This window comes from Bacillus rossius (assembly GCF_032445375.1).
Source record: "Bacillus rossius redtenbacheri isolate Brsri chromosome 4 unlocalized genomic scaffold, Brsri_v3 Brsri_v3_scf4_2, whole genome shotgun sequence".
NCBI lineage: Eukaryota > Metazoa > Arthropoda > Insecta > Phasmatodea > Bacillidae > Bacillus > Bacillus rossius.
Genome location: NW_026962011.1, coordinates 3,510,754 through 3,533,551, shown reverse-complemented (window position 1 = coordinate 3,533,551; position 22,798 = coordinate 3,510,754). Strand labels below are relative to the sequence as shown.

Here is a 22,798-nt window from a genome sequence, read left to right as displayed (position 1 = left end):
GGGTCTTTCCCCTCCCGTGGCAACCGGGAGCGGTGTTTCTAATGCTCCGCCCCCGGGCTGGCGTTTCCCGGCGGTTTGTTCGCGCGAGGAGGTGGTAATGGGCAGTCCTTGTGCCAGTGGCGTGTACCATATGGGCAACCTCGCTGGCACAGTGGTAGCCCCGGTACGTCCTGTGTTGCCGACCTGGTGGGTGTGGCGTTGGTTTGGGACGTGTTTTCGATGGCTCGTCGCCGGGTCGGTGGCTGGGTATCAGCTCCCCCCTGTTGTGATGCCTGACTGAGGCGTCCCCGACTCGTGCCCGGTGTGCCCCGTTGCCAGAGGTCGCGCAGGTTCTGTTCGATGGCCGCTGCTTGTTGCACGTATTCCTCTACCGACTGTGGGCGACAACAACGCATGAAAGGCTGGAGGCCGGTGTGGAGTAACGCTGTAACAGTGGGTAGCGCTGTCGTGGGTCGAGCGTGCGGGTTGACGCGCGCGAAGAGACGTAGTTTCCGTGCTACGAATTGTTCGGCCGTCTCGCCGTCCTTCTGCCGCTCGCCATAGAACTGTGAGGTGCAGTCGACTAATGCCTGTTCAGTGTCGAATCGGCGGGTTAGTGCGCCGGCGAACTCCAACCACGGCATGCCGAACCGTCCCCATATGTCCCACCATTCGTGGGCTGTGCCTCGCAGTTGTCCGCTGGCCTGTCCCGACCACTCGTCTACGGGTATACCTGCTCGGGTCAATCGCACTTCACAGTTTTCTACGAAACTTCATGGGTCCTCATGTGTGAGGCCACCGAATTCAGGTAGTGTGAACTTGCCCTGATAACCTTGGGGGCGGTTGTATGTAACGAGGTTTGGGTCGGCGAGTGGCGTTGGCTGTTGTGCATGGTGTTCCTCTTTCGCGGCGTGTGTGCATGTCGTGCAGGTGGTCGGGCGAGTGCTCACCACGGTGGTGTTAGTTACTGTTTCCGTCTTTACGGTTGGTGCTTGGTTCTTCCCCGGGAACTGTCCGTCCCACGGCTGCACCCATGAGTGGTCGTGTGGGTCCTGACTGTGGGGGGTGCATTGGCAGGTCATGTACAATGGTCTCGATCCCGTCAGTAGATCTGTTCCCCTGGGCAGTAAGCACTGGGCGCATACAACGTCGGAGTTCCGGGTTTGCATGTTGCTCTAGTTATGGTACGTGTTTAGCGGTGTTGGTCTGTGCTTCTAACTCGCGGCTCTGTGTGCGCGGTGCAGGCCTGCGCGCGGGGTCGCGTTCGCCGGCTGGGCAGGTGCCCGGACAGCCGCACAAAACGGAGGCCGAGAATGGCCGCGGCGGAGGTGGTGCGCAGATCGTTGTGCGCAGCGACGGCCGAGAGCGCCCGGACAGCCGCACAAAACGGAGGTCGAAAACTGTCCGCGTTGGGGAGGGGGTACATATGAGCGTGCGAGGCAACGGGCGAGGGCGCCCGGACACTCGCACAAAGCGGAGGCCGATGATGGCCGCTGCGGAGAGGGGGGTCGGGCTGTGACGTAGGCTTCTGCGTCGCGGCTGGCGCTGGAGTGCCGAGCGTGGTGGGGGGGGGTTGAAGCCCCTTTGTCCGCTTGCTTCGTCGCGCCGGCCTGTCTGACCCTAATTACTTTTGCCTGTGCAAAATGGCCGTCCCGTGTCCGTGCTGTGGCTTGGCGTGGCCGGAAAAAAAAAATTATGATTTAATAATGGCTCAAATTTTCCGTGTTTTCGTGAGAGTTCTTGTAATTTTGTGTGGAGAAAATCTTGATTTTTCTATTTCGCCCCACGCAGAGGGCGCCAAATGCAGTCGTCCGGGGTCTCGGGTTCGAGTCCCGGTGCGGTTCCTAGCAGGAGTGGCTGTTGCAAATGTAATGAGTCCGGGTGGGCGCCAGACTAGCTCTGGTGCTAGTCGGTAGTTGGGTCGTGGGGTCGATTGCCCTGCGTGGCCCACTAGGACCGTCGGCGATGTTGCGTGGGTTTAAGGAATTCCCTACTCGGCGGTGATTGGGGACAGCAGGTTTAAAGAAGCATACGCTGAAATGAGGTAATAAATGACGGGCGTCATTTATTCAGGCGACGGTGGCTCTGGTGTAACTTTATTGGTTACACGCCACGTCGTACAGCAGGTGACGTCACAAGATACAAAAACTACACAATTACACGCAACTAAGTCTGAAAGTTACTTAATTAACGTGGCACAAGTTTACAAAAGGAATGTTACACGAGGTTGCGTTACACAAGTTTACGAATGTTACGTGGAGAGATGCGTCGCACAAGCTTACAAAAGAAATGTTACACGAGGTTGCGTTGCACAAGTTTACAAAGAAATGTTACAAAGTCACTAATTGTTCCGTATTATCGTGTCCCTAGGCGTTTCTGAGCCTGGCTGCTCAACGAGGGGTGAGGGTGATTGGAGGCGGCCAATCCCGTAAATCTGCGTATCGAGGCGGTGCTCGCGTCCACGGCAGTGGAGCGCGGACCGCAGCTAAATTCGCTCAAAAGTTCCCTTACGGGGAGTGTCAGTGCCGGAGCGACTGAGTTTAACCAAAGTTCTGTCCTCGGGAGACGGCCCATACCGGATACTAAACCTACCCCGCGGACCAAGTGTGGTGCTGGGGGGGGGGGGGGGTTTAGATTTATGCGGCCGGATTAGGTCCTGGACCGAAAAACTGGACCGGGTACACACGGAGAGATTATTAAAAAGGGGTTTTAAGAATGACTATATTTACCATAAATGAACTCGGTGTGGACAAAGGATGATGTCTCTCCGTGGGACGTGCGTCCGCCCCGGTCCACGAGTCGCGCTGTACTAGCGTCATGTCATGGCGTCCGGCCGAGGCTCGGTGGCCCTCGCGCCAGGGTTGACCTCATTACGTTAGTTTCTGATATGATATGTTAATAAGAGAATTTAATGATGTTAAATTCTTACATTAATTATAAAAGCTGAATCAATGTCATTCGCCCCTTCTACAAATGAAAGTTATTATATTTAAGAATTATTATGTTTGAACGTTTACGTCACACCAGCGACTGTTCGTCTCTTGTCGGATTGCTCTGGTGGGGTTAATGACGCAACACAAGGTTTGAATAATTATGTCATAAGGTCTGATTGACTGATTCAGGCAGAAGGCCGCCAGGGGAACAGTCACACGCGTATTGCTGTAGTTACACACGTGAGTGCCCGGGCACTCCTACGTCGCACTTTCGTTGACCAACTTCAAATAAATACGTAACACTGTTTAATAATCTATGTTTGTTTTTTAACGTGGTTGTTTTTAATGACGGTCTGTTTATTTTGGGGGGGCCGGGTTCTACCTTGGTTGCTGGTGGCTCGCCTGACTCGGGTGGGCCATGGCTAGGGGCGCGTTCCGTTAGCGGGGTTGCATACTGGCGGTTGCAGGTCGGGCTTTAGGGTGGCCTTCGGTCGGACGACGTCAACATACCTTTTAATTGTTTATTATAAAGTGCTGGTTTAGTTTTAATTTTTTCAATAACTCAGTGTATCAATTATTACTGTTAATATTCGTCCAGCGTCACATCCATTAGATTAGTTTGCCGTCGTCCGGTTTCTCGTGTTCGAGTCCGGGCGTGGTTGTGGTTGGAGGGAACCCTGGCTACTAAAATGTTACAGGCCCTGTGCAGCATTGCCATCACCCGGGTTTTTGTGGTCGCAACCCGGGTAGGACCTAGTGTGTAGTGAGTTGTTTCTATGCCGAATTTACCAAGTGGGCGCCAGGCTAGCCCGTGTGTCTAGCCATTGTTGAAGACATGAGGTGGTAGAGCAGGGTGTGGTTCGTTAGCCCCAGCCTGCTAACTAGGTCCGTAGGCGGTGAGTTGGTTTGCAACACACCATATGCGGAGGGTCGGTTGAGGTGATTACTGGTTTGAGTGAAATAATTGATGCAAGATCCGGTTGGTGGATTTTATTACGCTCTGTGCGTGTCACTTAATTTTGCTATGCCGCAAACACTGTTTACAAAGTACACAATTATATTCGATACGTTGCACTAACACTTTACACTGACACGTTAATTAAAATAAAGTACAAGGCAGAGTGCCTACTCTGCTTACGCTAATTGTCCACGTTTCCTAGCGGCAGTTATGTTGTGTTTCGGCTGGTGTCGGCCAGCCCCGTAAATTATAATTAAATTTACACTTCACGTGTTCGCTAATTACTAAAGTTTGTGACCGGCAGGCATTTGCGCGGTTGTATTAGCAAAAGTTCTGTGGTCTGGAGTCGGCCCGGTCCGTTATGCTGTTACTCGCGTGGCGACATGAATGCGTCACGGGAGTGAAATGAAAAGCGGCCGGGTTAAGCCCTGCACCGTAAATGGTCTAGGGACTCGCGGAGGGTGACTGAAAAGGGGTTTGAAGAATTAAATAATTACCAGTATGACGATCAGTGAGACAAAGGTGATGAGACTCCGCGGGACGAACACGTCCGCCCTAGACCGCGAGTCGCGAAGAACTGCCGGGGAAACATGGCGCCAGGGAGGGAGTCATTGTTCCCTCGCGCCAAAATCTAGAATTTACCGTTATACAATATAAACTGGAAAACTTACGTGCTAATTACATGTCACTCTTATTTTAATTAGATTTATGGCTACTCTCAACTGGTTCTGTGTCTATTGAATTTGTGGCCACACAATTAGCCGATAAAACATTCAAAAGTGGGGCTCAAGTTCGCAACTGTTCGCTTATGATTCAGACCCTTCCCTTTGCTGCACATTTTATAATTAATTACGACTATGATGCACTCACGCGGTTTTCCGCTATAATTAAGGCCCCAGGCCGCACGGGAAAGAATTTGCATTAGCGAATTGGGATGCCCTTAGGGGGCCAACACACACACACTAAGACGCACCATTCCCGGCACTTAACTTTGGGTAATTATACCTGATGAGTTTAATGGGGCTTAATTTTCTAGCATCCTTGCTAGGTGAGTATGTTTAAGTTACAGGGTGCTAGGGCTACTTGCAGGAGGGTGCTTCCTTTGACTCGTGTCGGTTCGGCGAGGGGTGAGTTCCACCAGTGGGGGCCAATACTGGCGGGTGGAGGCCGGGCTTTGTGGCCTTCGGCGGTACGACATCAGCATAACATGCTGATTCCTGGCTGGGTTAGGGAGACTCACACAATAACACACACGGATTCGGTTTTGTACTGTCGGTAACACGTCGCGCATGGAGTATGCGGAGTGGACGTTTAATTGGTTCGAACAGTTACAATTGCAGTTTACATTTACACGATGCATTTTGAATTACCCTACGAAATTAAATTAAATTAACACTGGGCGCTGTGAGGCGCCGTCACTAATCTTAACCCTCAAGCCAGTCGAGATTAAGGGGGAAGTCGGTTGGAGGCGGGCAATCCCGACAATTGCAAAAGCGGCAGTACTCGGGTCCATCTGTGTGGACCGCGGCTCGCAGTTAAATGAGTTACAAGTCCTATGCGTCGTTGTTGCCGGTGCCTGTGCACTCGACGATTATCAAAAAGTCATTGGTGGCGGGAGTCGGCCCGTGCCGTATACTGAACTGCCCCGCGTAATTCTTTTGTGCGGGGAGTTTATACTTAAGCGGCTGGGTTAGGCCCTACACCGTAAAAAGGACCGGGTACGCACAGGTAGTTTAAGCAACGAAAAGGATTTGAATAATGACTATAGTTACCAGTAGTGAATTTCAGTGTAAACAAAGAATGAAGACTCACCGTCGAATGCACGTCCGCGAGTCGCTCGGTACTGGCGTTTGCCCTTGGCGCGAGGGGAGGCCTCAGCAGTCTCTTGCGCCAAAGTTTCTTAAGTTCCGTTATTCGGAAATTATTTAATTAATAAGAGGTTGAAAGTGGCTCTAAATTCGTACATTAAATAATAAAGATGAACCTAATTTGGAGATACTCTCTAAGAATTAGATTTAACAAATTTTCATAAATTAAGTTTGAATAATACGAGTCACACCAGAAACTGTTCGTCACTTGTTGACTGCTCCAGTGGCGAGTTATACACAAAAAATGGGGAGGTCATAATTACGTTACACAATACTCTAATTAATTTAGGCTGAAGGCCACAAGGGAGACACTCACAAATGTATTCACGTAATTTCACACGTGTGTGACCTGCGCACTCCTATGTCGCACTTTCCTTGGGCGGGGTCTTTAATAAAGAGTGGTGTTACTATTAATTTGTGTCTGATTTCTAATGAACTGGGGTCGAGGTGGCTGATTAATTAGGGCATGTTCCTTGATTCTACCTGTTGCTCTGGTGCTCGCCTGACTCGGGTGGGCCATGGCTAGGGATCCTTTCCGTTAGCGGGGTCGGATACTGGCGGTTGCAGGTCTCGGGCTTTGGGGTGGCCTTCGGTCGGACGATGTTAAGTTGTCAGACTTACAAGTATATATTTTCAGTGTTATAAAATTAGATCAGAACAAGATCACTTCAGAACTGCTATTCAATTATCAGAGATGGGTACGTGGCCATTCCTCTCCTCTTTGGGGTAGAGCCACGCAGATTCGTTACAACGAAAATAGAAACGTTGTAATTTTTTAATAGCTGTTTGTTTTTCTAACAATGAGTTTTATTATACATTGCGAATGAAAAATCGGTCAAAGTCAGCAGTCTGGAACTATAATGTCTATTTATACCGATTCTTTATTGAAGTGCATATTCTGTCTTGCCATTATAACGAAAAAAGAGCCATCATAATCACAGAGTTAAAATTTTTAGAAAAATACGTGACTTACTTCAGAGTTATTTTTTTACACAATGCTAGAAATAAAAAAAAAAATCAAACATTCAAGAAAATATTTTCATAATGTACAATCTTTACAATTATGAAATACTTTTATCGATTAATCGAATAAAATTTGAAAGTTCACCAGAATTTCAGCCAAAAATATTTTATCATTGTAGCTTCTTGAAAATTACATGACTAATTTTAAATTATGTATGAAAATGTCACAACCAATACTTACAAAACACATGATTGTATAGGTTTTCGTTGTCCTCATTTTTAGCAAATATTGTAATATTTGTTTTTAGTTTTTTGTACGTTGTCACTTCTGTGTAGTTGACCGCAAAGTATTTTAAAATTGGGAGTCAAATGGACCTCGTGGAAATTGTATCGAATTGCGGAATATATTGTAAAGGTAATGATTAGAATTCTAAAAAATGGATGAATCCCATATATAACCGTTATTTTAAGATTTTCTTATGGTCATATAATATATTGTTTGTGACACAAATGTTAGCTAGTATGGCCTGGTACATGTACTGGCTAGCAATACCATGCTAAGCAATTGATGTGAAATATGCTAATGTTCGTAGTGATTACATGACATTAAGTCTTTAGGTATAAATGCTAGTTATCAACTTTTGCATAGTTTCATGTGGATAGCAGGAGCATATTAAATATGTACGAAGTTTCACGTTGAAAATAAAAATTGGGGATCATAGGGGGCTTTCTTCATATAACTTTATTTTTTCCCATTTCTTTCCCACTCCCCCCTATGAAAGTTATTTTACCCATTGTTAGTTTTGGAAGATATCTTGGTAGACATCAGACATTTATCTCATCACAGATACAGTTTAGTTAAAAAGAAGTCATGAATTTTTAAATCTTAGAAAATTAATTCATAGTACAATGGGTCTTTGGTTGCGAATAGGCAATGTTTTTTGTAGGAAGTAGATTTCTAGATTTTATTATCTGGATTGTGTTTATCAACAGTCATTTATTTCATAATTTTTGTATAAAGTACATTTTTTTCTAGATGTATTCAACATTCTCTTGTTTTCTATTAATGACAAAATCCTGACAGTATGAAATGAATCCAGCATTGCTTGTACTGTAATTCAAAAAGTTTAATTTTGTTACTGCTGAGTAATGCATGTTTCACCACAACCAGGGGTGCAACAACAGGGAGGGGGGGGGGGCAAGGGTATTTTGCCCTCCCTCTGAAACCTTGAAGTGGGGGCAAACGGGGGCAAAGAAAGTGTTGTGTAATCAATTTTTAGATAATAAAACTGCTTAAATAGTACCATTTTCCACCAGTGGTGTAGCCAGGATTTGTGTATGGGGGGTGTTAAGAAGCATGCCCCCCCCGTATTAAAGCGGGGGGTCCGGGGGTCCTCCCCCGGGAAAATTTGGGTTTTAAGGTGTAAAATAGTGCTATTTTAGCAGTTTTCGGTTCTTAAATTTAAATATTGTAATGGTAACATTTTTATTAATTTGAATGTGAAATTTTTTTGAGTGATGAATAAGAAATTAATTAAAGATTTGGTGCTAAGGGGGGGGGAGGGGGGTTTGAACCCCTAAAACCCCCCCCCTGGCTTCGCCCCTGTTTTCCACCTTGAAATACAAATTTTCCCGGGGGAGGACCCCCGGACCCCCTGCTTCAATAGGGGGGATCGATGATTCTTTATAAAAAGGTATATTCCCCCCCTCCCTCTTTGGAAATCTAGTTGTTGCACCCCTGACCACAACATTTTTTTTTTTTTAACTAGGAATTTTTTTAAACATTACACTGTACACTGTGTTCAAGTCATTAATTCCTCATTATTATTTTATGCTTACAAAAATTAAATCATACAGTTTTTCTTAGAGTAATTTGTCTGGAAGTGTTTAAACCTTTATTATCTGTGGCAGTGGCGTAGCCAGGATTTGTGTATGGGGGGTGTTAAGAAGCCTGCAAACCCCCCCCCCCCCGTATTAAAGCGGGTGGGTCCGGGGGTCCCCCCCCCCGGGAAAATTTGGATTTTAAGGTGTAAAATAGTGGTATTTAGCTGTTTTCGGTACTGAAATTTAAATATTGTAATGGTAAATTTTTATTAATTGTTAATATGAAATTTGTTTGAGTGATGAATAAGAAATTTAATTAAAATTTGCTGCTAAGGGGGGGTTTGAACCCCTAAAACCCCCCCCTGGCTACGCCCCTGATCTGTGGATACTTTTTGATTGCCACTAAAGTCAGTCATGTAGCTCTTTGCTCTACATTTTGTATATGTATAGGTGATATGTTGTTTTTAGTATGAAGTAACATGTGATAATTCTGTTACCTAATCACTTTCGCAATAGTGAAATACATAAAGTTATTTGAATTGCTGTAATCTCATGTAGAGGTTTCAGCCATACAATTTTATTACTACACTGAAACTGAAAATTGATCAATAATTGGAATAATTTTGAAAGAAAAATTATTTTGGTCTTTATTAGTGTTTGATATGCATTTTTTTTTTTATTTTTTTTTTTTTACCATTTCATTCCATCCATTTTCCAAATTATGAGAGTTTCTCTGAGTAGGTAAATATAAGAATTTTGTTTCTTGTTCAGTTGCACATAAATTAGAAAATTAGAGGCCTAGCAGTTCAGCCCTGAGGTTTCCACGGACAGTCTGTGTTGACGTCAATGAGGCAGAGGAGGATCCACGCAATCACGATGGAGCCAATGGACCAGTGGTTGGAGTCTCAAGGACTGTTCCGCAAGCACACAGCGCGAGATGCATCATGTTTGTTCCGTGCCGTGTCCGAGCAGGTGCGTGGTGATCTCTCCCCCCCGCAATAGCAATGTCCCAAATTGTGTCCGACACTAATTGCTGATTGGTCCACGTGACCCTCTGATGTCATGGATGGATGGATGGTAAGGACAGTGATCCTAATCTCTCTGGTCCAAATGCATTGGTCAACTTGAATGTTTTGTCCAACTCTGTGTCCTTTGGTAGCATAGAATAAGAAAAAGATTTTTTGTGGTTCTCGGTTCCTGTTTAAAAAAAATGTGCTTTAAACGTAAAGGAATGACTAAATATTGTTGAACTCCCACAACTTTCTCAAGTAATTAAAGTGAATACTCAAAACTGAGCTGTATACTCAGTTCCAATCTATGAAAACAATACACAAAAATGATTGCAAAACATTTATTTTGCCACTCTGTATTTACTGCCATCTGGTTACTACTTTAGAAATCAATAGATATGGACATTGCAATAATTTTAGATTGCAGTTTCTTGTGCGACAATGTGGCGTCATTCACATTAGTATAAGGACACAGATGACCCACAATTTCGGACTGTTTTAGACAGGCCTTTAATGAAAAAAATTGTCATACTAATAGATTTGTGGCCCGTTTGACTTGTTAAACTACAGTTATCTTAAACTGAAGTTATTACTTATGTCCAGGCCTGCACATTGTGGTTATAATTGTCAATAAGATGTAATTTAATTAACTGGTTTTCAATAAAATTTTTTATTAGTTTAGAGAATTTGGTGTCTATGCTGAGATTTTTTAAGAATTGGTTCAATAGTCTTCAGTGTTTTTAAATCAACATGTTTGTGTCAAGTAAATTGCTTTAGTTCAACCACAAATATGAATTGTTCTTAATGAGATCAGAGTTGGTGTGTACCCAATTATTGAGCTATCATCTTTAATATATACTGACATAATGTTGCAGCTTTAATTTAACGTATCATCTACTTTTCATTTTCAATGTCATTGTTTTCAAAGAATTTTTTTTATGTTCCAGATATTTCTGACACAGGTTGTTCATGCTAAGGTTAGACAGCTGTGTCTGAATTTCATCAGAGACCACAAGAATCTCTTCCAAGGGGTAAGATACTGTTTTAATTTAAATTTTGGGGTTTGGAACTAAGATTTAGGATAGTACTGTGTTGCTTGGTCAGTTACCCATTTATATATACCGTCTCACGCTTAGATTGCAGTACACTGCTTATAGTGTGTGCTGTTGACAGATCTCGAAGACGTTACGAAGACGTTCAATGTGATGTACTCATTTGTAATTTTGAATGCATGAGAGGCATTTTAAGAATCCATTTTAGTAATGTTTTATACCTGTACCTATTATCATGCTCATTAATTTGCTAAAAACTGCCTCTTCAACTTAAAATAAGAAACAATTCACACACATTCATTGATGTGAATTCATAGGAAAATTGTAATGTTCACGTGATAAATAAATAAATAAACAATATCCAATACCTTCAATTGCAAAAACCTATTATAATTGGCAACAGCGCGCACAGAATCAAGGACAGTGATTATGGCAGTCGGTGTGTTGGAAAGAGAGAGAAAGTGCCCATTTACTTCCACACTGCAATCTAAGAGTGGGATGCTGAATAGCATAGAAGTTAGTAGGTAAGCCAGTTGAGCAAAGTTGGCTTAAAAAGTTTGGTAAATAAGTAAGTAGTAGGGATTTTATTTCATTGAAAGTATTTTATCATTGCACTGCCATGTTTACTTAGTATGTTAATTTTTTAAATGTTCCTTTATCATCATCAGCTGCACTGTAAAAGCTTACCACATACGTGCAGTCGCATTGGTCTGGTCTGTCTGACCGTGATGTCCCACCATCCTGTCTGATTCGTTTTCTGTAGCAGCATGCCACATTCATATGTCTGGTGCATCTGGTTCACATGATCATTCATAGAGGGCAGCACTGTTGACTTTACTTGAGAGATATTTTTACAAAATAGAGATTAAATGAAATCAGCAAGGTATTAATGGAATTGAGATACATTTTCTGAACAGTTCTTTGATTTTAATGTGATTTTGGGCCCAACCTGTTAACTTTATGTGTACACACTTTTTTTTTATGTTTTCAGGTACCTACTTAATTTTTTGTTGTAAATCAACTTAACAGAAAAATAAATGCAACAAAATGGTGACAAGATAAAATTATTAAAACCTAAAATGTTTGTGTACTGTTATCTTATGCTAGGAAAGGAAATGACACAGATCAGTAGTACTTCACTAGGCCGTTCAGCCATCTTGTTTATTTACTGGCTTTCCCGCCTTTACATCCTTCCTCTCAAGCAGTCCCTTATATGAAACAATACTCTTTACAATTAACCTGATACATATTAACCTGATACATTACTTAGCTTTTATTTACTGGCTTTCCCGCCTTTACATCCTTCCTCTCAAGCAGTCCCTTATATGACACAATACTCTTTACAATTAACCTGATACATTACTTAGCTGTCCAGACTGTTCTCTCCTTTCCAATGAAAATTACTCAACCAACTGGGTGGCTTCCTCTGTCTTTTTGATGTCCTTGCATCCGTCTCCCTTAACTCTATCCCTCCAGAATTATCCTCTATTAACCCCCTTGCATGATTCTGTGAATTTCTGGGTGGCTCATATTTCTCACCCTGTAGCCCCTGCAAGTCCTCCTCCCCAAATCCTCTAAACTCCTCTTCTCCTTCCCTCTCGTCCCTCCTGCTGGATTTATCTTGCTCTTGTACTACGTCCCTATGATTTTCCTTGAACTCTATGTTCGACCCCCCTTCTGGTACCTCTTGCTCTTGTACTACTTCCCTATGATTTTCCTTGAACTCTATGTTCGGCCCCTGATTTTCCTTGAACTCTATGTTCGACCCCCCTTCTCGTCCCTTCTCTGCCTGTGTAATTTTCCCTGGGAATGGTGCTGGCACTAAAATCCTTCTGTTTCGCCTATACTTTCGCTGGCCTAATTTCACTATGTAAGACCTGGGTTCCTGCCCCACTGCTTCAATTTCCCCATACTCTCTGCGATCCGAAACCCAAACCCTCTCTCCTACTACTAGGTCCGGTAATTTTCTAGCCTTGTGCCTGTAGTTATAACTGTCCGCCTGTTGGATTTGTCTCTGTTTTTCTTTCTGTACCACCTGCTCATGGTTGATCTGCCTAGATAGCTTAGATGGCATCATCGGAAGGGTAGATCGCAAGCGCCGTCCCATGAGTAATTCGCCTGGGCTGAATCCATTAGCTAACGGCGTTGTACGGTACACCAACAGTGCCAAAGTAAGATCCTCATTCTTCTTTATTAATTGCTTGGCCACTTTCACCGCCGACTCCACTTCCCCATTAGACTGGTGATAGTTTGGAGATGATGTGATGATACTAAAGTTATATGAGGAGCTGAATTTTCTGAATTTCTCTGAGAGAAATTGTGATGCACTGTCCGCTCTAACGACGTTCGAGATACCAAACCTTGCAAAGACTTCCGCGAGACTCTTGATGACCAATTCATCCCCCAATGAAGACATAGGTATGATTTCAAAGTAACGCGAGTAGTAGTCAGTAACTATCATGTACCATCGCTGCTGCTTAAAGAAGTCAATCCCCACTTTCTCCCATGCCCTGGACGGAAACTGCTCCTGCAATAATGGTTCCCTTGGGTTCACCCTTTCCTCTATGCATCTAGGGCAACTTCTTATCAGTTCCTCTAGCTGCGTGGACAATCCTATCCACCACACCGACATTTTGGCCCTTTCCCGACATTTTGTTATTCCCTGATGTCCTGCATGTATGAATTGTAAACATTTCTGCTGAAGAGGGAGTGGTATAACCAGACGGGTACCTTTCACTAATAACTCCTCTTCTACCGTAATCTCATGCCTGAACTGATAATATGACCTCATTTCTTCCGATACTTCCCTCTTCTCCGGCCATCCTGTCTCAGCATATTGCCATAGTTTTCTACAGGTGGGGTTCCGTCCTTGTTCTTGTCTGATAACCTGCAAAAATTCGTCCTTTACCGGACACGCCTCTATCATGTACCTTACAAAACCCTCTACCTCATTTGTCAGTTTTTGCTCTTGTTCCCTCTGGGATGAATTCCCCGGATTACGGGATAAGGAGTCAGCTACCACTAAATTTTTTCCTGGCACATACTGGACTGTGTTGTCATACCGCATTAAGCGGATCCGAAAACGCTGCAATCTAAGTGACAACTCATCTAAGGGTTTCGTATGCAAGATTTGTAATAACGGCTTGTGGTCAGTTTCCAAAATAATGGGTATGCCTGTCAGGTACTGCCTGAACTTTTCCGCCCCCCAAGTCAAAGCTAGAGCCTCCTTTTCTATCTGCGAGTACCGTTTTTCTGTTGCTGTGAGTGTACGCGAACCATACGCTATAACCTGGCGTAAATCTCCCGATTGCTGAAGAACACAGCACCCCAGCCCAAAAGAGCTGGCATCTGCGCTCAAGATGATCTGCATGTTGGGATTAAAAAAGGCCAAGGTGGGTGCATTGGAAAGCATTTGCTTGATTTTGCTAAATGACGTTTTCTGGGCTTCTTCCCACACAAAATCCACATCTTTTTTTAGAAGTACGAACAATGGCTCTAACACCTGCAATTTGTTTGAAAGAAACTGCGCTGAAAAATTTACTAGCCCTAAAAACTGCTGAAGTTCGTTCTTTGTAGTAGGTTGAGGGAAGTTACTTATACCCTCGACTCTTTCAGAGTCTATTTGAATACCCTCCGCCGACAACGAAAATCCTAAATACTTTACCTTAGTGACCCCGAAACAACTCTTGCTGGTATTTAGCGTGATTCCTTCTGTCTCCAGCCTCCCCAAAACCTGTCTCAAAATGTTATCGTGTTCCCTTATAGTTGCCGCGAATACCAATATGTCATCCATGTGAAAGACCACCCCAGCTATACCCTCTAACACCTGAGCAATTTTTAGAGAAAAGTTTTCCGGTGCACTTGTAAGCCCGAATGGGAGCCTCTTGAACATATACCTTCCGAATGGCGTGATGAAAGTTGTTAAAGGCTGACTTTCTTTGTCTAGCGCCATTTGGTAGAACCCGGAGTTGCAATCAATTTTTGAGAAAAACCTTGCCCCTTTGAGTTGTGCTAGCTTGATTTCTACCCCTGTTATTGGAAAATGAGGACGACTGACATTTATTTAATTCTGAATAATGACCACAAATGCGCACTGAGTCACCCTTGGGAACAACCACAATAGGAGCCACCCAATCAGTTGGCTCAGTTACTTGTTCTATGATGTCTAATTTATTCAGTCTGTCCAGCTCCTTTTTGAGTTTATCAAATAGGGGCAAAGCCACCACCCTTGGTAGTGACTGTACAAAAGGTTGAGCATTCTTTTTTACTGCTAACTTCACTTCCCCCTTCATTTTCCCTAGTCCCTTGATCACTCCTGGAAACTCCCTAAACACCTGTACTTCAGTGTATACTGCTTTATCGGGTGCCGATATTTGTGATAACATGCATTGCTTACCCGTGAACTGAACAATTTCAAGACTTATCAAAGACCTTCTTCCTAAGATAGGTGTTTTTAACCCCTCTATTACGTAAACCTCTGACATACATTTTTTACTGCTACATTGTAGTTCCAGAACCAACCACCCCAGAACCGACAACATACTGCCATCCGGTCCTGATAGAGTTTTCGTGCACTGTTTCAACCGTTTTCTGAACTCTTCTGGAACTGTTTCTGGAGGAACACAGGTTATGTCTGCCCCCGTGTCAATTAGGAATTCTACTGTGGACTTAAAATTAGTGATGCTAACCGAGGCAGTCCACTTGTTGGTGCCCCCAGACCCAAGTACTAAACTACCCAAGAAACATTCTTTCTCCATTTCCGGTACTGTGCCTGTCTCTGACACCAGACGCACTTGAGAACTGCCACCTGGCTTGCTTGCTTTACATACCACCGCCCAGTGACCGCCTTTATCACACTTAAAGCACTTGACATTTCTTTCTGGACACTTAGAACGCTCATGGTCTTTCAAACCGCAAAACTGGCACTGACCTGAGGGCCGGATCTCACCCCTGGCTGTTGACTGATGCTTAAAGGAAATGGGCTGTTGATGTCTATTGTCCTCTTGGCGATGTCTATTGTCCACTTGAACTCGGTGAACCTCCCCACGACGATTCTGCTGTTCCTTGTATAACACCGCAGAATGGCTACTCTGCAGTTCCGCTTGCTTTGCTGCTAGAATCGCTTGCTCCAGTGTTAAATCTGGCCTCAGCTGTAACTGCTCACTTGTTTTGGTATCCGCCATACCCACGACTATTCTGTCCCTTATTAATTCTGGTTTCAACTGGCCATAGTTACAATTGTCTGCCAACTTGTGTAATGCGGTGATGAAATCTGCTACTGTCTCTCCTGGCATTTGTGACCTCGAATTGAACTGAAAACGCTCAAAGATAATGTTTCTCCTGGGATTAAAATACATTTCAAATGCCTTTAACACCTGATCATATGTTGTAGGTTGAGGTTGGAACTGCGCCCATATTTCCTCTGCTCGGTCACCCATGATGTAAAGCAACAGATCAATTTTTTCGTCATCCTTTTTTTGACTATGGCCTGCCACCGACATGTATCTAGAAAATCTTCTCTCCCAAGCTTCCCACGCCGCAGGCACTGCAAAATCCAACGCTGGGGGTGGATGGAGGTTAGGCGTTCGCCCAGCCTGCTGGTCTCCCCCTTCTCTTTCCATTCTTTAAGTGTTCTCCACGATTCTGGTTGCTACAATGACGTGTTCCTTACTCGTCTTTAGGTCCGAAGAACTACCGCTGCCACCATGTACTGTTATCTTATGCTAGGAAAGGAAATAACACAGATCAGTAGTACTTCACTATGCCGTTCAGCCATCTTGTTTATTTACTGGCTTTCCCGCCTTTACAGTTTGTGTGGAAATTATTATTTTTGCGCTATCTTACACTTTGTTTGCCTTTATCATACTTCTCATTGGTGAATATTGTTCATGATGTCAGATGCAGATGCTGTCTGACCTGTCGGACCTCGAAGTTCAAGTTGGCCGGCTCTGGTTAGACAGATCCATTCTGTGGGATTATACCATCAGTATATGATGCAACAAGTAATAAGTTATGTTTAACAATCAAAGGCCATACCCGCATATGCACCATCAGCTCTGACACATCAGAATACACATGACTGTGAATGTGGGAGGCCCTGAAAGGTACAAGATCACCAAGTCTGAGTCAGTGATATATTGTCACTGAGAATTCCTCCTTTCCTGTCACTAGTATATTATTCCTCTCAATATTTTCATTTTTATATTGCACATATTTAGGCCTAAGCTTATCAAATTTTGATGGATGTTCAGACCAGTATAACATTACATAAACATGTAAGTAAATCTTCCCATTTGAAAAGTATTGTTTAAGTGGTTAGTCATTGCTTGTGGTATGTTAATAGGATGGCAATTTTAAACATTTGAACTCTAAATGCAATTCATGTCATAAAATACCTACTTCAATAATATTTCTGGTTTTACTATATAATTTTTTGTTTACCTTTTAAAAGAAAGAAATAGAGAACGAAATTATGCCTATGTGAATAATGTTCAGTATTAAAGGTGAGATTATCTGTTTACACACATGCACTATACAAGAATTAATCACTTAATTTTTGAAGAGGAATTTTTGTGTCAAACATTTATTATTTTCTGTTTAATTGTTTCATGAAGTTTGTGACCAACATTCAATTTGTCACCATTTTTTTTCTATCTGCATGAGTGACAAGAGGTAATAGAAGAGGACACATTTACAAAAGATTTCTATAATTTAATTTGCAGTGTGAAATTGCTGCAAGATACACAGACTATGCTTATACAAATATGTTCAACACAACAAAATATAGTATTACGTGATCAATCCCTTGGTGGGGTTGCACCACTGTCAATGTTTGCCTTGACAGTGCTTGCTGAAAAGCTGAGAACCACATAGTGACATGGGATTTACGAGATTTCTGTGGTGGAAGAATCCACAATGAATACACTTCCTTAAAACCATAAAAATTGAGTATATATGTACTTGTATAAAATCCAGTTTATACACAGATCAGATGCTATTGCATTACCCATGGTATTAGCATGTAATATTTTATGCACATTTATTTTTCCAGCTAACTAGTGAAATGCTGGATGCTCATTTAGAGCGAATGAAAAACCAAAACGAGTGTGGTGACATGGTGGAACTGAGTGCAATATCAATCATGTACAGGTAAATTCCTGAGATTCATGCATTACAGTCCTTTTGGCCCCCTTGCTGTGTATTTTTGTGTGTGCAAATGTCTTGCGTAGAGTCATTCAGTACAGGTCATTGTGAGTCTTGTGGAAGAATATAGTTGTGTATATTTTCAGTACTCTTTGTTAGTTAAGTGCTGGTTTATGACTAAGCTAGGTGGCTCAAAGGTGCATCAATCTACTGTAGACTTCCAATAATCTGGCACGTTTGCAACACTGCAGGTGCCATATTACAGAAAATGCCAGATTATCTTGCTGTATTTTTCGCAGTCTCTAAACGTTATGTTTTTGAGCAAATATAATTGTAAAATGGTGTTTGGCACCAATGTATTATCAGGAATATAAGGATAAATACCTATTTCAACATTAATACGGGGCAAAAGTAAATTTGCTGTCATCAACTGCCGAATTCTGCTGAGGAAACAACTAAGTGCACAGATAATTTCTGAACGCTTCGAAACCGTGCCAAGCGCTCCCAGCTAAGTCTCGTGTTACGCAGAAAGCTTCCAACTACTACTTATGCGTGCATTGCAAAAGCATTTTTGTACCTTGGCTAAAAAATGATAGGTTTTCAACTTAAGTTTCCGTAGTTGACTCATGTCCTTGCATTCCTCACTGGAGCCAGAACATATGACATTCCGGACTCTTGGATGCCAGGTTATCTGAAGTTTACTGTACTCTTTTATGAAGAACACAGTCACAATATAGTCTGGACTTTCAAAATTAATTTATTGCCAGGATGATTCCTTATTGAAAGAGATCTCTAGTTAAGAAATTAAAAAAAAAAAAAAAATCACGAATAATAAATTCTGTAGACACATATGTGCTTTGGTCAGTGTGATTATTAGTCTTTCACTGTTGGTTTTGGGTTTTGATATGGTGAGCGAGTTTTACTGTTTTTGTTAAGGAAAAAATATTGCAAGAGAGGTTACTTTAGTTTGGAAATCAGTTTTTTTTATGAATTTTTGATTTAATGTTCTTTAAGGGCAATTTTTTTTAAAACGGGTAATTTCTATATCATTTATGTATTTTTTTTTATTAATTCTGTTCATTCCAAAAATTATCATATTTTAAACATATATATATCAAAGAGGTTTGGTTTACTGAAGGTTTATAATGTCATAGTAGTTGTAAGGATAAAATTGTGATATTTTCTTTGTTTTTCATAAAGCAATACCAGTACTAGGCTTATACATTTTATTTTTTCCTTTTAGGTGCAAGATTCTTCTGTTTAAGGATGTGGATAGAAATCCGGAAGTGATCACAAGTGACTGTTGTGACCGCACAATCATGCTGTGCCTGTTTTGCAGTGACCACTACGACTCTGTGTACACGAAACAGTGTGTGGCCAACACAGCCTTCTGTCAGTGTGAGTCTTTGTTAGTCTCTGCATGAAGCTGGGCATGAGGGCCACGAGTTAAGTAGTTGTGTGTATTCATTGTACAAGTTCTAGATTACTTTCATTTAGTTTGCACCGTACTGGGATCAAACCAGGGTCCCAATATGTTGCAAGTCATGCTAAGAATGCAACTGGATCTAATTTAACAACCTCACAAAGAGCCTCTATTCTGGAATAGGGAGCAGAGAGGGACGGTTGGTGTATACAAGGAAAAAATACTATTGGGGACCACATTTCAGTACTCGTATATTCTGAATGTGGCCCACAAAATATATTTAAACGTTAAGTAACAGCGAAAAAAAAAAGTATTGAAATTTAATCTTCAAAAAGACATTATGATGGGCCCCACAAACATAGCAGAATGTAGCTAAGGGCTCAGATTTAATGCCATGAAGTAAAGGGTGCAGCATTGAAACTACCTTATTTTGAAAATTAACAACATAAACAGTATAGGAGATATCTGTTACATTCCTTTTTGAAAATCATGTCCAAAGCTTGGGTTTAGTATTGTTTCAAGTCTTTTTCGCTTTTATGGGAGCTATTTCATTATATAGTGTAAAATTTTGCTCTGTAAATTGAATTAATTGATACTTGACGTAGTTGCTCCGACAGTGAATTCTGCATCAGGTGTGGAAACTGCGTGTGATTCACGTCCAGAAATGTAATTGAAAACCCAATTTTCGTATATTTATCTCTCACGAAATTATTTTTTATTTTGAGAATTTTATTTTTATTTTAGTGTCTTAGTTATGTATTTTAAGTGTATTTGCAACATGAGAACGCATGAATTTTCTTGTTACAGAGGTTATATGTAAACACATCTTTGGCGAGTATTGAAAGACTCACTCACATTTTTTTTTAGGGACATTGACTGGAATAATTAGGCACAGTTGGCTGATTTTGGTTAGGCTTCAAGGCACTTCAAATTACAGCAGTGACTATGTTAGAACTAAATTGTTCATTTTCTACCTTGTTCACCTCGCAAGGCACTAGTGCATAATTTGTCAGATGCAGTACTTAAAATTTATAAGCGTCAATTTTGCACTTATGATATTAGCAGTTTTATGTTCTATTTGCTTGAGTTGCAAATGATGTAGGAGTACCTTTGGCGTTGGCTTTCTTTACCGTTGTTTGCTGCACGTGTTTTGACAGCCATTGTTTACGGGTTGCTGTACGAGGAAGTGTTCCGCATGCAGGACGTTGCGTTTGCGGTGGAGACGATGCTGCACAGCAAGACGTACCGAATGCGACGAGACAGCTGTTTCAGCACACGCGATAACTTTCTGCATTGTGGATGGTCAGTGTAATTTCTGTTCTGCAAGTTGTTTGTAGACACTTTCTCATGAGCTTGAGCATAATTGCATTTACTTTTTTAATTTGTGTGCCGTTAATACACTGTTCCCATTTTAAATTTTATTTTGGGCTATCAAGTATAGAAAATTTCCTAAAGTGAGTTATCTGGGGAGGTCAGGAGTTTCTCTTCTAAGAAAATTATGTATGTTTGCGTGAATGTGTGATTATTTTTGTTTATGTTGCTCCTATTTTTTTTTTCAAATTTAGCCATGAATTTACTATGAATTTACTAAAGTAATTATTACCTAATATGATCTAGGCCTAGAACGATTTGCTATGCCAAAAGAATGAATACCATTGTAGTCTGTGATTTAACACATGTACTACCTATCGCTGTTCCATTTATATCTTGGGAATGTTTTGGAGGGGTAATGTGATGATTTAGTGTAGGAAGGTTGGTGTTTGCAATTGTGTGTGTTTTTGTTTGTGTGTGTTTTTATTGTGTGTTTTGGTGTTTTTTTTGTATAATTTTTTTTTGTGTTTGTGTGAACTATGGATGTTGAAAGGAGACACGTAACAATGGCAACGAGGTGTTTATTTTTGATGGTAAATATTATATTATGATAAAATTGCATTGTTTGGCTGTATTGAAGATTTGATGAATGAACAATCTGATGATTTTGTCTCATTTGATGTGATTAGGACATAACTCTGATGCTAACTTGGTACCGCAAAAAAAAAAAAAAACCAAGTGGCAGTGTTACTATCTGTGTTTGAGAAACGTGCGTTTGGAGTCATTATATGGGATTTAGTGACTCAGAACGATCCTGACACTGAAAGTTTCTGTCAGTTTGAAGAAGTACTTAAAAACCATTACAGGCCTATACATTGCATGGGCTGGAGAAATTAGCATCCAATCTATAAATTAGCATCTATTATGTATTGTGAAATTAGCATTTTCAAGGCAACTTATTTAAAATTCAATATTTGCATTCTGAATGTTTGTAAACTAATTATTATATATACAAATAACCCACAAGTGACCTTCAATTTTAGATTTTTACAAAAAAACTTTTTTTCATGCCTTTGTAGATAAAAAAAAATAAGAAAATTTAAATGCTTATTCAACTAAAAAATTAGTATTGAGATATGCTAGCAAATATTTTGTCGCAGGTTTAATTAATATAATAATGCACACATCAACTGGATTAATTGAGTAGGGCTTATATTTTGAAGTTATTTAGCATAGGTGAATATAACTGGGCTGCATCACAGACATGGCAATATCATGTCTCATGCTGGTCATGAAAACTAGTGTAGAGAACAATCACCAGAAAATCACCTCATGGCTTTGTGAAACATTAGGAAGAATGCCATGTACCCATTGTTCTGCTGTGGTTTACTTCACACCCGAACAAGAGCAAAATTCAAGAAAGTGCAGCGTCTTTACTGAGGGTGGGAAGACGTGGCGGACGTTGCTCCGTGGTCGGTGATGTTCTGGTTTGCCCGGCGCCAGCTCTCAGGAGAGCAGCCTCCCTAGAAAGGTGGAGGGTGGACCGATGGCCCCTGTGACCGCTGGACACGTGACTGCAGCGGGAGAGACTAGAATAGCAGACACCTGGCCATGTTCAGGCCCGTGGACACACCTCTTCACACGTCTCTCGCACACACGTGGACAGGACAAGAAAAACAGATAGATTCATTATGCTGTTCAGTGGCGATGTTACTGGTCATTTTATTGTAGCACCGGGCACTCGTCAATGCCTGTACAGTCAGCACACACAACCATTCGCAGGGAAATTTGGAACTTTCGTGCGAAAGATAGAGGGTTCAGCATGTGTCTGTGTCCGATACTTAACTAACAAATACTCTGGGTCAGCCGGTCCTGTACACACAGTCTGGCCATGTGCCAGACGTTGCAAGCTGCCACACGGAGGGTGGGAGGTGCCCGGGGAGCTTGGTTAAGAATAGTTACGTTAAGAAAAAAATGAACTATGCCATTAAGTATGGTGAAGAATTAGAGATGCTGGAGTACCCCTTGTCAGATTTAAATCCTGATGGTGGCCCGAGTTGGACTGCATGCAAGGACTCCATGGAGTCACTTCCTTATACACGGAGCAGAAGTGATGTCATGAACATAACTTAAAAAATCTGGAGGCCAGTCTGTTTTAAACATAAGTTGAAAAACACGCACACAATTTACACTTAGAGAACATCTCAGTCTTTCTTTCATTTAAAGTAACAATGTAACATATAACAAGTCCTAAAGAACCTTGAGTTAATTGTTGGTCCAGCTATCCTGAATTTTTTTTTTTTTTGTGGATTCCTGAAAACTTTCTAAGCAAAT

General features: G+C 41.9%; 1 protein-coding gene across 1 annotated transcript in view; it reads left to right on the top strand.

Moving 5' to 3' along the window:
* The first annotated feature begins 6,849 nt into the window (after nucleotides 1–6,849).
* LOC134542474 (protein ovarian tumor locus) overlaps nucleotides 6,850–22,798 on the top strand; it is a 48,222-nt gene continuing 32,273 nt past the window's right edge. The window contains exons 1-6 of the mRNA XM_063386781.1: nucleotides 6,850–7,116; nucleotides 9,297–9,497; nucleotides 10,483–10,566; nucleotides 17,639–17,736; nucleotides 18,974–19,128; nucleotides 20,311–20,455. Of these exons, the coding sequence (XP_063242851.1) occupies nucleotides 9,372–9,497; nucleotides 10,483–10,566; nucleotides 17,639–17,736; nucleotides 18,974–19,128; nucleotides 20,311–20,455 (608 nt within the window). The 5' untranslated portion in view covers nucleotides 6,850–7,116; nucleotides 9,297–9,371. The remainder of the gene's footprint in view (nucleotides 7,117–9,296; nucleotides 9,498–10,482; nucleotides 10,567–17,638; nucleotides 17,737–18,973; nucleotides 19,129–20,310; nucleotides 20,456–22,798) is intronic.